This window comes from Podarcis raffonei, chromosome 13 (assembly GCF_027172205.1).
Source record: "Podarcis raffonei isolate rPodRaf1 chromosome 13, rPodRaf1.pri, whole genome shotgun sequence".
Lineage (NCBI taxonomy): Eukaryota > Metazoa > Chordata > Lepidosauria > Squamata > Lacertidae > Podarcis > Podarcis raffonei.
In genome coordinates, this window is record NC_070614.1 from 19,731,962 (window position 1) to 19,748,843 (window position 16,882).

General features: G+C 46.2%; 1 protein-coding gene across 4 annotated transcripts in view; it reads left to right on the forward strand.

Annotated features, from left to right (window-relative positions):
* Nucleotides 1–2,911: 2,911 nt before the first annotated feature.
* The window catches only part of ETV4 (ETS variant transcription factor 4), a 38,152-nt gene continuing 24,181 nt past the window's right edge, over nucleotides 2,912–16,882 (forward strand). The window contains exons 1-4 of one of the 4 annotated variants that reach the window (XM_053361409.1): nucleotides 2,912–3,123; nucleotides 4,186–4,287; nucleotides 4,432–4,528; nucleotides 6,549–6,596. In XM_053361409.1, the coding sequence (XP_053217384.1) occupies nucleotides 4,228–4,287; nucleotides 4,432–4,528; nucleotides 6,549–6,596 (205 nt within the window). In that variant the 5' untranslated portion in view covers nucleotides 2,912–3,123; nucleotides 4,186–4,227. The remainder of the gene's footprint in view (nucleotides 3,124–4,185; nucleotides 4,288–4,431; nucleotides 4,529–6,548; nucleotides 6,597–16,882) is intronic. The other 3 variants (XM_053361408.1, XM_053361407.1, XM_053361410.1) reach the window with 3 other exon arrangements.

Below are 16,882 nucleotides of genomic sequence, written 5' to 3' on the forward strand. Positions count from 1 at the left end.
TGTAACCCGAGGTACCACTGTAAATCCAGGGTGGGGGACTTTATGCCTGGGTCAGGCCTCCCTGCCTGACCTTTGGGACTCTTGTCCAGGCCACACCCACTCCCTAAGCCCCACCCACTTCCTTGGCCCCACCCCTAAAGGCCTTTTTCTACATCCTCCTAGCCTGTTTTTTGCTCAAATTGGAATATGCTCTTGATCTGTGATACTACTTCTTGCTTGCTTGGAGGGAGAGATGAGCGCACTGGTGTTTGCAGAACATCTGACTGAATATCAGTTACTGTACAAAGGAAAATCTCATCTCTTTTGTTCCGCCTGGCCCCACCCACCACCAGAATGCGGCCCCTGGAAGTTTGCCAACAGGGGCATACAGCCCTGGTTTGCATGGGGTCACTTTGGAGACCAGACGTATCCCCACATCCCGAGCTTCAACTCCTAGAATAATACAGTGGTACCTCGGGTTAAGTACTTAATTCGTTCTGGAGGTCCGTTCTTAACCTGAAACTGTTCTTAACCTGAAGCACCACTTTAGCTAATGGGGCGTCCTGCTGCCGCTGGAGCATGATTTCTGTTCTCATCCTGAAGCAAAGTTCTTAACCCGAGGTACTATTTCTGGGTTAACAGTCTGTAACCTGAAGCGTATGTAACCCGAGGTACCACTGTAATGCACTCAAGTTCTCTGAGTGTGGATCCTTGCGGAACCATAACAGTGGTGCCCACCACATGAGAAGGGAATGTTTGCAGGACTCAGGGAACTCACACACAGGCTAGGTTGGAGAGATGCAAAAAGGGGCAAGAAAAAGCCTCTAGGTTGTCCCCCCCCCCAAAAAAAAACAGAGAAGTGAGCATGCTGATCAGCCTCAGAATGCAGCCTGGGAACGGAACGGAGTATTCTCGAAAAGGGCATGATTGGGACCCGGAGAGGGAGAACTGCAACATTTTGTTGCAGGTCTCACTTGTGCACATTTCACTTGAGGTTGCACTGCTATGTGTGTTAGTTTTCCAAGTCCTTCAGCAACAGGGGAGCATGAGGACCTGCCCTCAGGCGGTGCACACATTCCTTGCCAATTGCAGTTGCCATAAGGAATGTGACTGTGCAGAAGTCTGCTGAATATTGCTTTGGCACTAAACACAACCTCTCTCCCTGCATGCATGCCTGCACCAATCTGCAAGCCCCTTTTCACTTACAGTTACACATTGCATTTCTTTTGAAGCTCTGTCCTCCCCTGGCCTGCAGCCATGGCTTTGTGATGGGACCGTCAGCAATATTTTTAAAACTGAAGTGTTAAACAGCAAACTCTCCCCAAAAGCACTCCTATATGTCATTTATTTCTACAGTGGTACCTCGGGTTACATACGCTTCAGGTTACATATGCTTCAGGTTACAGACTCCGCTAACCCAAAAATATTACCTCGGGATAAGAACTTTGCTTCAGGATGAGAACAGAAATTGTGCTCCAGCAGCACGGCGGCAGCAGGAGGCCCCATTAGCTAAAGTGGTGCTTCAGGTTAAGAACAGTTTCAGGTTAAGAATGGACCTCCGGAACAAATTAAGTACTTAACCTGAGGTACCAGTGTATAATTATGAATACATAGGCCCATTTGACTTGTTACAGGGTTCGTGCTCAGTAAACAGGTCCACATTCATGCGATATATGTAAGTCAATATCATACCATGGCTTCCCCCCAGGTAATCCTGAGAGCTGAGGTTTGTTAAGGGTGCTGAAAGTTGTTAGGAGATCGCTATTCCCTTCCCAGAGCTACCATTGCTCATACACCCTGAATTCAGTCATTCATGAATATCATCATATCATATCATAGACATCTAAGTGGAGTCCCTAAGATGGTTGGATGGCGCCTTGTACGCCTCCTTCTGGCAACTCCTGCAGCCAAGCCGGTGCCACACATATTTCTCTGCTTTCCTTTGAACTGCATCGCGAGGCTGGGCAGCCCAGGACCTCCTCACACACTTCCCAGGTTTGCGCCCCGGGGAGGTTACTACTGAGTTACTACCCGAGGTACCACTGTATACTGTATTTTTCCATGTATAACACAACCCGTTTTTGGGACTCCAAATGAAGAAATCCCCCATATGCACTATCTGTGTATAAGACGACCCCCAATTTTAAACTTGAAAAAAACAGGGAAAATATGTTATTTTACTGTAGTAGCCTGACCTGGCACTTTGCAGTAAAGGATAAGGAGTAAAATAAAGTGTATGTGGAAAGAAAAATTGAAGCTCCTTTGTTTTAAAAAGTGGCATAAAAGGCTTAAAAACCCAACATTATTAACTATTATTATTTATTAATAATAATCAATTCAGCCTTTAGAATATGCAGCATAAAGGGATCTCCCCACCTTTAAACTGCACCTTCCCTACTAGAAAATCTCCTTCCCGCAAACCTGAAATCCCTAAATAAAATCCCTCCAACTCAATTTTTAAAAGAGGAAGCTCGTTTAGACAAAACTTTCCCAAATGCCTAGGTATAATCTATGATATAGATTAGTTTCCTTTTATCTACTTGATTCCTGCCACCGTCACCACGCCTCGCCTGTCGACGGGCGTAAAGGGGGAGGTAAACCGATCTCAACGCCTTTACAAACGCAGCAACAGAACCAGTTTGAGGCCTAGAGGAAAGGCGGGAGCAGCCGGCTCTACCGCAGCAGCCCAACTAACGTGCCTACAACGTTTCCCTCCTTCCCCAGCCTTTTATGAATGAACTTTGGGCGCTCTTGTGCTTCTTTTTTTATGAATGGGAGTTCCAGTCGTGAATGAATCTTAGAGCAGCTCGCGCGGATTGGCTCGGGGCGCTCAAGCCACGCCCCTCCCCGGCCGGATAAGGGCGACGCGGAGCCTTGATTGGCCGAGCGTGTCCCCCGCCCGAGGCGGGGGGGATCCCGCCCCTCCCGCTCCTCCATTCACAAAGTCAATGAAACAAAGAGAAACAGAAAAGAGTCTGTTTCTGTGAAAGAGGAAACGACTCCCGGGCTGGAGGCGGGAGCAACCTTACTCGGCGCTGTCCCACGAGAAGTAGCGTAGCTCTGTTATCAAGGATCAGCTGCCCTGCGGTGGGGGCCGACTGCAAAAACCTGGACTGACCCCCCCCACTCTTTTTCCAATCTCAGGTGAGGGCAGTGCTTTTTTTTTGCTTAAAAAATATTAAGGGTTACTCTCATTTTGACTCCAGAAAATCACCATTTTATAGTTCAGATCGGGGAAAATAAATACAGCAAATGGACAAACGTACAAAGATTCACCAAAGGTTTAGGGGTATGCTTACCCCTGCTCCCCCCCCCGAAAAAAAGCACTGGGTGAAGACGCGGGGAAAATAACTTTTTAAGGCAAACGGGGTGGCGATGTCGCCTCACGTCGCAGAAGGGGTTTTTTTTTTTTTTTTTTTGGTAAATTATACCGGGGAGGAAAAGGACGTGGGAACTAGCTCTGTGGCCTAGTCCGGGAGGGAGCTGATTTTTGGATAGGGTGTCAGAATGTAGGAAAGATCCGGGGAGGGGGAGGGAGGGAGGCGGGTAGCCAAAGGAAAGGGAGACAAATAGAAAAGGGGATTGCGTGACCAGGGGCGGGAGACTTTCCCCACGCGACCCTGATGCGTGTCTACTCGGTCTCGCTGGGTCCCGTGGGGCTTACTCCCAGGTAACGCGGGCACAAGCGTGCAGTCTTAGGCTAAGAAAAGCGAAGGAAGCCGGTTTTGAGGAAAGCTGGGTTTTGAAGTGAGGGGGGTGAGCGGGTGTTGAAGTCAACATGGGGAGGGCGCATAGCAATCCCGCCCCCCCCGGGGGTGGGAATAAACGTCAGTAAAGTAAGCAAAGAGAAGAGGCTGGGAAAGGGGTGCGGGGGGGGGAATAGGGGGGAAGAGATTAGGAAATGCTCTTACTCCTCTCTGTTGAGCGCCCTCTTCCTCTGAAGGGGGTCTTTCCTCTTCAATTTGTGGAATGTGGGGAGAGGACGTGTCCCACTTGGGTGTTTCTGCTTGTAGCAGTAAAGAGAGGGTCACTGGAAGGGGCTCTAATTCCCCCCCCCCTTGTCATCACCACATTCGGAGCAACCACATAATATCACCTGTCTATATGCAATTCTACAATCCTTGTGTTTTGCTCCGCGTGTCCTGACTGCTATGGGGCACGATTTTGGTACCTGTTTTTTTCTCCTACATTCAATTCTCCTTGCAGGGTTTGCTGCCGGCCCTCCATGTTGGCGAGGGATTCGCACCCATGACCGATGGGAGGATGAAAGGGTATTTGGACCAGCAGGTGCCTTACACTTCTGCACAGGTGAGCGATGAAGGAGAATCTAACCGCCGGACCTCTTTCCTGGTCGGCCTTGCATTTTATCTTTGCAGCCTGTAGATCGGACTGGAGTTGAGTCCAGCATTGTCTTACGTCGTGTGCGTTGTTTTTCTTCTTCTTCAAATACAGAAACCGTCAGGAAATGGCATCTTGGAAGGCAGAGCTGTGATGGCTGCGCGGAAGAAATCCATGGATCCTGGAATGCCCCACGTCCCAGACCCCGAAGGTGTGTATGTGGGAGATCCTGGAGATGAATGTGGGTTATCTATGGGGAGCACTTGAATACAGCACCTGTGTGAAGCCTGTTGGCGTTGGAATAAAAGGATCCTGATGCAACATTGTGACCTGAAATAATGATATTTTGGTACAGCTTTTGCTCCCGTTTTACAGACTGAGGAACTGAGGCTGAGCAGGAATCCCTTCTCGTGTGACCCCCTTAGCTTGTCATGGGTTGAGTTTTCCATGAGTTTTAATGCTCAGTGTTTGGCTTCTCTCTTTTTTTGACATTTCTGAAGCACTCCTGGTTTATCTTCAGTCAATGTTCTTAGGCTTTCCAATGCTGTCATTGCACAGCCTCTGAAACTGTCTGCAGCCCTGCCTGAGGGGGTTGCCGGATGCAATTGCTACATCCCTCCAACTAACAGCTTTAGGCAGGAGAAGGGAACTTGCAACCTCAGTACCATATGGAGAGCTACAGCTCCTCCATGTGCCTTCTCCATAAGAGGTCCGGAGGGTAGCAACACAATAATGGGCCTTTTCCGCTCCCTGTTTGTAGAATACTCCCCCCAGGGAGGTTTGGCTGGTGCCTTCATTATACACCTTTAGGTGCCAGGCAAAAATGTTGTTCTGCAACCAGGCCTTTGGCTGATTTGCATACGATGGTCTTTTAAATGTGTTGTGGGAGAGGGGATTATCGGTTTGTTTTCATTTCAATTTTCATTATGTATTTTGCACTTCTTTTATGTTGCGAACTGCCCCTGAGATCTACGGATGAAGAGTGCATACAGATTTAATTGTTGTTTTTGTTTTAACTGTGCTGCATCACTAGTTGGGCCACGAGATCAGAAACCTGGGCTGCTTGGAGAAGTCAAGCAGGGTGCAAGCTTACCTGTAGCTAAGCTCTGCTGAATTCACCTGCGTTCTAGGCTCCTGTCACTTGTGTGCCTGGGAGCCTCGCCACAAGATGGGTGATAGATAGCTCAGTCACTAGAGCAGGAGACTCTGAGTACCAGGGTCATGGGTTTGAGCCCCATGTTAGGCAAAAGATTCCTGCCTTGCAGGGGGTTGGTCTCAATGACCCTCTTGGTCCCTTCCAACTCTATGATAATATGATGATGGTGGTGATTAATTGAATTTATATACCACCCTATAACCGGGAGTCTCAGGGAGGTTCACTGAATAAAAGCAAGATATAAAACCACAAAATACCTAATGAAAATAAAAACAACAACCCAATAGCCCCTCCCCCCCAAGAAAATACATTTTAAAAGGGCATAGGATGTAAAATCGGATCAATCAAGGGCCTGGTTAAAAAGCACCATTTTTGCCTGGTGCCTAAAGGTGTACAGTGGTACCTCAGGTTACATACGCTTCAGGTTACGGAGTCCACTAACCCAGAAATAGTACCTCGGGTTAAGAACTTTGCTTCAGGATGAGAACAGAAATTGTGCTCCGGCGGCACAGCAGCAGCAGGAGGCCCCATTAGCTAAAGTGGTGCTTCAGGTTAAGAACAGTTTCAGGTTAAGAACGGACCTCCGGAACGAATTAAGTACTTAACCTGAGGTACCACTGTATAATGAAGGCGCTAGGCGAACTTCCCTGGGGAGAGCATTCCACAGACAGGGAGCCACTGCAGAAAGGGCCCTATTTTCGTGTTGCCACCCTCCGGACGTCTCAAGGAAGGAGGCACATGAAGGAGGGCCTCAGAAGATGATCCCAGGGTCCAGGTAGGTTTATATGGAAAGAGGCGGTCCTTGAGGCATTGCGATCCTGAACCATTTAAGGCTTTATTGGTCAAAACCAGGACTTTGAATTGGGCCTGGAAATTAATTGGTAGCCAGGGCAGTCGGACCAGGATCGGTGTAATAGGCTCAAACCGTCTTGCTCCGGTGAGCAACCTGGCCGCTGAATTCTGCACCAGCTGAGGTTTCCGAACCATCTTCAGAGGCAGCCCTACGTATAACGCATTGCTCTCGTTCTGCTGCAGCCGCTCCATGGCCATCATACCCTGTCCTGTTCTCTTGCAGATCTCTTCCACGACCTGAACCAATTTCAGGAAACCTGGCTGACTGAAGGTAAGGCTGAGCTGTTGGATTCCTTCCACTGGCCAACCCCTTCCTTCCCCTTCATCTTCTTTGGCCACCTCCCCCCTTCTGCTTCTGGAGACTTTTGCATATGTAGCTCAGGCTTGGGTAAACTCGGGAGTATGAATCACACCATTGTGTCCTTATTTGCTTATGAAAGGAACTTGGCAGGCCCCCCCCAAAAAAACTTCCTTTTCCAGAATGGGCTGGTCTGGGACCTACGGTTTGTTTGCTTTAAACTTTCTCCTTCGCAGATCTGAAGATCTGCCACCTGCTTTTAAGCTTTTGAATGAGGCACACTTTGGGAAAAAATAAATTAAAGGCTTCGCGTTTCCTTTTCCCCTTGGCTTGTTAGGTTATGATATCTCTCTCCACTGTTTCTCTGCTTCTCGACTGACGTCGGCCTGGGAAGGGGGAGCCTGTTGATTCCCTGAGAGCCCAATTAATGCTGATAGTAGTTAATTGCAGCTTTGAAGTGAGTTTTTGGCTTCTGTTCTGGAGAAGGTGGATCTAGGGACCTGGCATTTTGAGAAGGGTTAAAAAGGTTAAAAATTGTATTGTTTACTTCACTTGCCGTTGTTCCTTAGGCAGTGGATTGCCTGGGTAGCTAAGATTAAGTCATAAATGCATACCATCGGCACTGATGACAAATATTTCAAAAGAAAAAAGAAAGTGTGTGTTGTAAGGGGGAATTCCACCAAGATGACTCACAGATATGTTCATATCGCTGCAGGAGATTTATCAACTGGGTGCTACAATGTAGCTTGGTGGTTATTTCTCAGATGCCCAATAATTGCAAGGAAAATAATTTCTCAGTGGAATTGAGCATCTTGAAGCACGGCTTCTGTTTATAAATACCTAAAAAGCGAACTACTGTATCTCACGGTTTTAGAGAGAATCTTTTCCAAAACTTTTCCCCTTCCTGCGTTGAAATGATTTAGGAAACTATTTTCAAAAGGTTCCAAATTATTTGAGAGTCTGAATCCTAGAAATGGAATAGATTTTGCAAAGTTGGCCCAGTACACACAGGAACAATCAATCTGCACGGTGTATTCTGCTTCTGGAATTTCACTTTTCACCCTCAATATTGCCTAAAGAATGTGCCAGTCCTATTGGTAGTATGGTCCTTGGTGTATGGAATTGTGACACTGTGTTGTCGGCTATATTGCAATAAACGTAAGGACTAGAAGCTTGGGCCTTGCATTTTCGCTTCTGCTTTTTGATTTTTCTTAAAATGCTTAGTATGTCAGAAATTCAGTTCCTGTACTGGAATTCTATGCTCTTAAGATCTGCTAATTGTGTTGGCAGTGGTTTGAGGATATCTGAGAAGAAATGTAGTATCCTTGTTTTGTATTTGTGAAGGGGAGATCTTACAGCTTGGGGGAGGAAGGAAGCACAGAGTCGAAATAAGTTTCATATGGTGGGTCTTCGTCGAACATATATCTGACAAACAATGGGAGAGAGGGAATAGATTCTGGGTGCTTTTACTTCAGCGTGTATTCCAAAAGTAGGGCGAAAGTTTCCCCATTCCTGACCTAAAGTATTCTCACCCAGAGGATCATTTCCCTCCCTCCTGTTCAGTACTGCCAAAGTTTGCCAGACTCTTAATGTAGTTTACTCTGTATGAGCTTATCCAGCACTAGTTTAAATCAAACGAGGCTATTTTGGTTCCAGATTGACTAGCCAGAAGCACATGATTGTCCCATAACATTCTAGCAACACAAGCAGAGCTTTGCAGCACCCAAAAAACCAGGCTGTGCCTTTGCTTGGTATCTTAAGGTCCATGTGTGTACATTTCACACATATGAACCCCATGCACTTGGAACTGAAACTTCCAGGGATTTGAAAGAGGAAACTCAAACTTTCAAAGAGTTGCAACTCTTTGCAGCTCAGTCACATCGAACTTACAAAAAAGAAAAGAAAAAAGCATTTGCCGGAACAAAATAGTGATGCAACAAGACACGTGGATTCATCAGATTTGGGGAAATTGTGCATGTCTCTGGGGAATAGGGACAATTGGAAAATACAGATTCTGGGTGGTGGGTTAGCCATGACACCCTCAGAAGAGGGCTGCCCTCCCCACCCGGAAGTGGCAAGACATACAGAATGAGAAACCTTTAACCTGATCTTCCTGGATATGCTGTGCAAAGTGGGAATAACAGCCCTCTACTAATTGTAGATCCTCTGCTAATTGTGGAGGGTAGCTCTTTGGAAGGGACGCGGGTGGTGCTGTCGGTTAAACCACAGAGCCTAGGACTTGCTGATCAGAAGGTCGGCGGTTCGAATCCCTGCGACGGGGTGAGCTCCCGTTGCTCGGTCCCTGCTCCTGCCAACCTAGCAGTTCGAAAGCACATCAAAGTGCAAGTAGATAAATAGGTACTGCTCCGGCGGGAAGGTAAACGGCGTTTCCGTGCGCTGCTCTGGTTCTCCAGAAGCAGCTTAGTCATGCTGGCCACATGACCAGCTGTACGCCGGCTCCCTCGGCCAATAAAGCTAGATGAGTGCTGCAACCCCAGAGTCGGCCACAACTGGACCTAATGGTCAGGGGTCCCTTTACCTTTAGCTCTTTGGAAACAGTTTGTGGAATGCAGCTGCCATCAATATCAGAATCTACAGGGGACTCAAAGAATCACAGAGCTGGAAGGGACGCTGAGCGTCGTTTAGTCCGACCAGTGTTCACAATTAGCCATGTGCCTATTGGCCACTTGTGATCAAGTGAAGATGCCTGGGTCACCAAGATGTCCCTTGACATTTCCACCATCTGGAGGTACATGCCTGGGGATCCTTGGATCTAGACCGTTTTCACGCACTAATACTGTAGAATGCTATCCCTGAGATTTTACCTGCGCAATCAGGATGAATTTCAGGAACTAAAATGCTTTTCCAGTGCGGCCTGAGCAGGAGCAGTGAACAAGGTTATAGTGAATTGTTGCAGCTTGTCTTACTTACCCCACCCTACTGCTGTGCTCTGAGTTGTGAAAAATATTCTCAACGTTATGAATGGTCCGTGTCAGCATTAAGATAAAGAGGTCGGAATCGGCCAATATATACAGGGCCGGATTTAGGTTTGATGCGGCCCAAAGCTACTGAAGGTAATGGGACCCTTTATATGTCCAGCTGTCGTTTGTCAACAACAAATTGTCGTTGTTTTTTGTGTTGAATATATGCTATATGGAAATGAACAAACCAGTGATATTTTAGGGAGCAGGCTAGCAGGTGGGGCCCATGACTTACATCATAGGAGCCTACACAACACAAAACACTGTTGCTGTATGTAGGTTTTATTCTGTTTTTTATCTTATATTTTGGAAATGTACATCCAGTTTTTTCCTTTAATTTTTTTGGGGTCCTCAAGAGAGTGGGGCCCTAAGCTATAGCTTGTTTAGCTTATATGTAAATCCGGCACTGAATATATATGTGGACTGTCCCTGGATAAAAGTGACTTTTCTTCTTGAATTTCTCAGAGCTCTTAACCTAGCTCAAGGTTGTCATCTGAACTAGCCAGATATTTAGCTGATAATCCATCCCAGTCAGTCCACCATTTGAAAAATAAGACTTTTGAGCCGTCTTTCCCCAAAATGGCAGCTAGACATTCCCTTTCAGTGACTGCAACCTTGGTTTATGGAGCCATTTGGCCCTTAGCTTATATATCTGAGTTTCAGACCAACCTACTACAATGCAGGAATCTCAACACATGGTCCCCCATCCACATTGAACCCATACCGGACCTTGCTAAGCTTTGCGAATGTGGTAGCAGTTTTATTGCTGCACCACTAGCTGAGCTCTTTCGCCGCACCCCAGTGAGATTCAGACCCTGCCCAGCAATGTTGTGCCAGAGGACAGGCCCTGAGACAAGGGCATGGAGAGGGCTGTGGGGCCAAGGCTTCGACCCCCAACCCCAACACAATGGTTAAACTCTGCGATCTCAGATTTCTTTGCGTACATTGAAACTTCGGGGACAGGCGATGGCTGCATCTCTTTTGACAGGCTTTGTTCTGGGATGGTGTCAAAATGAGAGTTTGCTGGGAGCTGGATCGGGGAATGCAGCCGATCGAATCTTAGCTGGCGTTTAGCTAGTCTTGAATGTGCCTTTTCCGCCTCCCGTCTCGGCACACATGCTGAGCTCAGATGGGGTCGTGTGGTCCAGCCTTACCTCCGTGGTGGGCGGGGGAATGTGTGGGAATTTCATCTGGGATCACAATGGCTTACAATCATAAAGGGCACCGTCGCACAGCCGATGTTGCGATTTTTATTTGAGTGATGTGAGCGTGTTAACAGACTCTGAGAGATCCCTGCATGACAGTCTTGTTAATAATACAGTAACCACAGTCAATGGGACTCCTAAAGTGTACAGGAGCAGTAGCATTGAAACAAATAACAATGCTGTGTTTCACAAGAGTAGTGCATAAAACACTTGTGAAATAGATATAGTACGTGCAATTTTTTAAAAAAATAGCCTGCATTTCCATGCTGGCTGTGGAAGAGGGAAGCTGTTTCCAACACAGCCAGCGGGTTAGTTAAAAAAAGAAAAGCCAAGTGTACTGGCTGGAGGTGTGTGACAAGACGATCCATTATGAGTGGCAAGGCTACGTTCAAACCAGCAGTTCTGATTTGTGACAGATATTTATTGGCTCCTATCTTTGTAATCCCAACATTGGTTTCAGGAGCTGTGGGTGGGACAGCGTACGGCACAGCACAGAGTTAACATATGGAACTCACTGCCACAAGGTGTGCCAACGGCTTTCAGAGAGACAAATTTACAGAAATATGCATGCCTGTCCCTCTGCTGCATTTCGACGCTGGTTGTGGAGAAGGGAAGTTCGGCAGTGGAACCGTCTCCCTCCCTCCCTCTTCTTCCTTGGAGGTTTTTAAGCAGAGGTCGGGTGGCCATCTGTCATGGATGGTTTAACTGAGATTCTTGCATTGCTGGGGGTTGGTCTGGATGACCCTCGGGGTCCCTTCCAATGCTATGATTTTCCGCTTGCCTGTGGTTACCAGGCGAGCTGTTAAATAAAGCCACTGTTTGAGAAAGAGGTCTGTTGCCTTATAGTGGGCGGCGGGCAAGATGGAAATGCATGACTATAATAACCTCTTTGTTGGATCAGAGCAAAGACTTGTCTAGTCCTGTGGCCGGTCATAAGCCTCTGGAAGCTTTCTTGCAAGGCAGAATGAGAGAGAATAATCCCCCATTGCTTGCCTCTAGATTTGGTGTTCTGTCTTGGATCATGAAGGTTCTATGTAGGTACTGGGGGCAACAGCCCTTGATTTAGGCTCCATGAATCTCTATTTATTTATTTATTTATCTATTTATTTATTTATTTATTTTATGATTTTTAGTTATATACTCGGTTGCAATTTAGCTGATTGTGTGTGTGTGTGTGTACATGGGGCCAATTCTCCAGTGACCCCCAGCTCAAAGGGAGCCTCAGACTGAGGAACTGGTTCTTTTTTGCCATTTCATTTCACAACTTGTGTGTGTGTGTGCGCCTTGGACCAAAATGCGTTGGCTTACTTGAAAGCAGGTGCTTGCTTTTTTAAAACAAACCCTCTCCCTGCTTCTTAGGCAATGTAGTCTCTGCTTCTTGGGTATCCTGCTAATTTTTAGCCTGTTGCAGATGTGGATTCCCTCTCCCCCTACCCATCTTTTCCCGATTCATTATTTTATATTTTGGAGGCTTGCTGGTATCAAGAACACATCTGACGGAGTCCTATGCAGGGAAGGAACCATGGCTCAACGGTGGACCATTTTCTTTGTGTGCAGAAGGTCCTTTCAGAGCATCCCTAGTTGAGAAAGGGATTGGGTAGCGGGAGAAGGAAGAAGACCTCTGGATGGAGAACCATTAGCAGCCTTGAAGTGCTTGATGCTGGGCTAAGCAGACAAAATCAGCCTGGCTCTGTATAAGGCTGCTCTCTGTGCTATTAAGGTAGATGTTCCAGCTACCTTGGATGAGCTTTCTGGGCTTCTTGGTTGCTTGCCAGTCAACCCCAATGCCTGCTTAGAGAGGAATAAATTTGCAGGAGGAAATTTGAGCTCTCCTACTGTCTGGCCTCGTTCAAATGCTTTGGCCGGGACGAATGAAATCATGGCATGTTAGATGCCTTTCCAGCCTTGGCTTGAGGATACACAGAGGTGGTGAGACCTTTTTTCACAAAACCAATCGATTATCTGTTTTTATGTAAAAGGCGGGCCACTTTGATTTGAAGTGGGGACCATAAGGCTGCAATCCTAGGCATGCTTGTTTTGTTAGTACACTTGAATCTAGTGGTGTGTTGCTTCTAGTTAAGCGAGCTTGGTATTTCCCCAAAACTCTGGTTTTTAAGGAGAACCATGCAGAAGATGTGGTTGGGATGTGATTACCCGCTCTGAGACCCCATAGCTAATTCTCCCCTGGCCTCCTCGCTGGCCCAAGTAGGACTAATTCAGCCAGCTAGCCCTGGTGATTATCTAATGCTTATTAGATGGATTTCCCGTAAATTGATTTCTGAACTTTGAATTTTATGGTTATTCATGTTTTTACTGTATTTTATGCTGCTTTTACAATTAAGTGTTTTAAATTTGTTGTTAGCTGCCCTGAGCCTGGTTTTTGAACCGGGAAGGGCGGGGTATAAATAAAAATTTATTATTATTATAATTATTATTATTATCATCTCCATAGCTCTGCATTTGGAAGGATTTCTGTGGTAAATCAGGAAGAACTTTTTGACAGTAAGAGCTGTTTGACAGTGAAACAGTCTTCCTTGGGGATACAGGGCCGTCTTTACCTGGGGGTGCAAGGGGTGTGGGGCACCTGGGCGCTGAATTCTGGGGGGGGGGCAGGCGCGCACCTCTGAAGCCGCCTAAGCTCTTAACTATCTACCTGTTATGAAATAATAAATAGTTTTGATCAAGCTAGAAAAACAAAATACATATACAGTGGTACCTCGGGTTAAGTACTTAATTCGTTCCGGAGGTCTGTTCTTAACCTGAAACTGTTCTTAACCTGAAACACCACTTTAGCTAATGGGGCCTCCTGCTGCCGCTGTGCCGCTGGAGCATGATTTCCGTTCTCATCCTGAAGCAAAGTTCTTAACCTGAAGCACTATTTCTGGGTTAGCTGAGTCTGTAACCTGAAGCGTATGTAACCTGGAGCGTATGTAACCTGAGATACCACTGTATACCTAGGTGTTACCGAAATGTATACCTACTGTTTCACTAAAGAACTTTCGACTTTGTGCGCTCCTTTATCAAACACGCACGTGTCATTCACAACGGTGCCGCGCACGCGAAATGAACTCCTACATCAAAATATTATGTTAAGTATTTTATTGAACTGCTCTGTAATGTTTCTCCTAACTAGGTGCCTAAACAATACTTATAAGTTTAAGTGTGGTGGTGTTGTATACTTAAGTAGAAGTGCATTGTAAAGAAATGAGAAAATAATAAAAAAATGTTTCTTTTCCCTCCCTTCTTTCATAAACAAGAGATTAAGGCGTAAGCGTGGTGTCTGACAAAAGCATAGTAAAAGTTAATTTGGGGGCTAAACTAAATTTGGGGGAGCTGGGCAGATCTCTGCACCACTGCGGTGCATATGCTAAAGACAGCGCTGTTGGGGAATAGTGGACTCCCCTTCCTTGGAGGTGTTTAAGCAGAGGTTGGGTGGCCAAGATTTCTGCGTTGCAGGGGGTTGGACTAGATGACCATTGGGTCCCTTCCAACTCTACAATTCTGTGATTCTATATATTTGTGTCCAATGCTTGGGGGGGGGGAGGTTCTGCTAATGCAATGGGACTTCCCCCTTTCCTGTGCGCCCTTGGAAACATTTCTGAGGACTGCAGAGGAGGTCAAAGCTCTGTTAAGCATGCCAAAATCTGCTGCGCTCATGAAGCAGCAGTGTTGGGTAAGACGGTAAATATGCAAACTGCCCAGACTGAAAGCCTGTACCAATTTCTTCCAGAAGCAGCACTTCATTTGGGGTCTGCTGAACCCTCCAAATCTCTGCTCTCAGATCGATCCTGACAAACTTGGGTGAACTTTCAATGCCAACCTTCTCCGTTATTTGTTTCTGCCCAAGATTTCTTCCGAAAGCTGATTCCCACAGTGGAAAATATTGCATCCAGAAAACGGGCCTAGGATTTGGCAGACATGTTTTTTTCTAGCTCCCCCTTCTTAAGTATGTCATTTCAGGAGTCATTCTTGAGATTTGTTAATTCACAATGGTCGGTGGTGACAATAATAAACTGTGGGGAACAGTATTCTGCTAGTGATCTTACATGGGGGATTTTTAACACGCTGTGTTTTGTAAATGACGTTAAAAAAAGAATGGTTAGAACGCAGACCCTTGAGCTGAAAAGGGCTCCGTCCCAGAACACATATTGCTTCTTTGCAACATTCAGGAATGACATGCTGGGAGAGAAGGAAGGCATTTGTAAATATTGTAAATTTTTTTGTGGCGGGGTGGGGTCTTCCTTCAACTCAACTGCGCTGAGTGAGGCGGATTTCGCACCTGGGCCTCCTGTTTCTTTATTTTGTTTATTTAAAACCTTTTTTTAAAAAATAAAAATCTGCATTTCATCCTAAGGACTTACCGTATTTTTTGCTCACTTTTTCCCTCCTTAAAAGTAAGGGGGAATGTGTGTGCGTCTTATGGAGCGAATGCAGGCTGCGCAGCTATCTGAGATGCTTCTGAGATGCAGAAGATTTTTTTTCTTGTTTTCCTCCTCCAAAAACTAGGTGCGTCTTGTGCATCTTATAGAGCGAAAAATACAGGAATAGTTTTCTGTGCGTTAGCCTGATTCGATTTTTCCGCTCCCATGAAAGGGATACAAGACTATCTCTTCCCATTTCTCCCCCCCCCCCGCCAGCATCATTCGAGTTTGATTAGGCTGAGGGTGTGGCCCAAAAGTCAGTTAGTGAGCTTCACTCTGTGCGAGGATTTGAACCTCCCAAAATCAAATCCAGTATTCCAACTCCTCTGCTACGAGAGGCTGCCAGTTCCTACTTTAGATCCTTTCAGGCTTCTGGCTTGTGAAATCTACTGTGTATGTCTGTCTGTCTCTCTCTCTCAATCTCTCTCTCTCTCTCTCTCTCTCTCTCTCTCTCTCTGTGTGTGTGTGTGTGTGTCTGTGTTTACTAGAACCTTGAGATCCACCAATCAGAGCTTCATTTAAAATACTTGCACTTAGAATCAAGCTATTCTGATCCCAGGAGTCTGCTTGGAGTGCCTTGCTTCCTTCACTTCAGTAGTATAATGCGGCATAGATGGGAATTACAGTGGTACCTCGGGTTACATACGCTTCAGGTTAAATACGCTTCAGGTTACAGACTCCGCTAACCCAGAAACAGTGCTTCAGGTTAAGAACTTTGCTTCAGGATAAAAACAGAAATCGGGCTCCAGCGGCGTGGCAGCAGCAGGAGGCCCCATTAGCTAAAGTGGTGCTTCAGGCTAAGGACAGTTTCAGGTTAAGAACGGACCTCCAGAACGAATTAAGTACTTAACCCGAGGTACCACTGTATTTTGTTGGCGTTAAACATTTGGGAGTCAGAAATCGTTGCTTATCTACTTCAAATTAGCCAGAGATCTACAGCTAGATCAGGATCTATCTTCTGCCTCTCTCTGCTGTAACGTACATTCAGAGCTGTGATCTTGTTTCGTTTCTGTGTTTTACGTTCACAGCTGCTTTTTCCCAGAATGGCAGCTTATGCCTTGTATTTATTTATTTTTAAATCGTGCTTGATTAACATGACACACCCAGTAGATGTCCATATGAAGTTATCACCTTCCATTCAAATGATACTAATGAAATGGTGCCCGTCGGTAAACGCAATGAGCGGGTGCTGCAGTTGCCCAAATGTAGCGTTAAAAATAAAAAAAGATAAAAGCTCTGATAATGGAAGAGGAGGGGCTGAATAAAGGAGATTGCGGGAGCGGTTTAGCAATTGATTCCACTTCCCAGAAAAGTCCGGGAATGGTAGTTGTTTGAGGAATGGAGGTCCACAGTACAGTGGTACCTCGGGTTACAGATGCTTCAGGTTACAGATGCTTAAGGTTACAGACTCCGTTAACCCAGAAATAGTACCTCGGGTTAAGATCTTTGCTTCAGTGATGAGAACAGAAACCGTGCAGCAGTGGCGTGACAGCAGCACAAGGCCCCATTAGCTAAAGTGGTGCTTCAGGTTAAGAACAGTTTCAGGTTAAGAACGGACCTCCAGAACAAATTAAGTTCTTAACTTGAGGTACCACTGTATTACTTGGGGGAAACCACGGCTGTGTAAAGTGGTATGATGCCACTTTAAATGT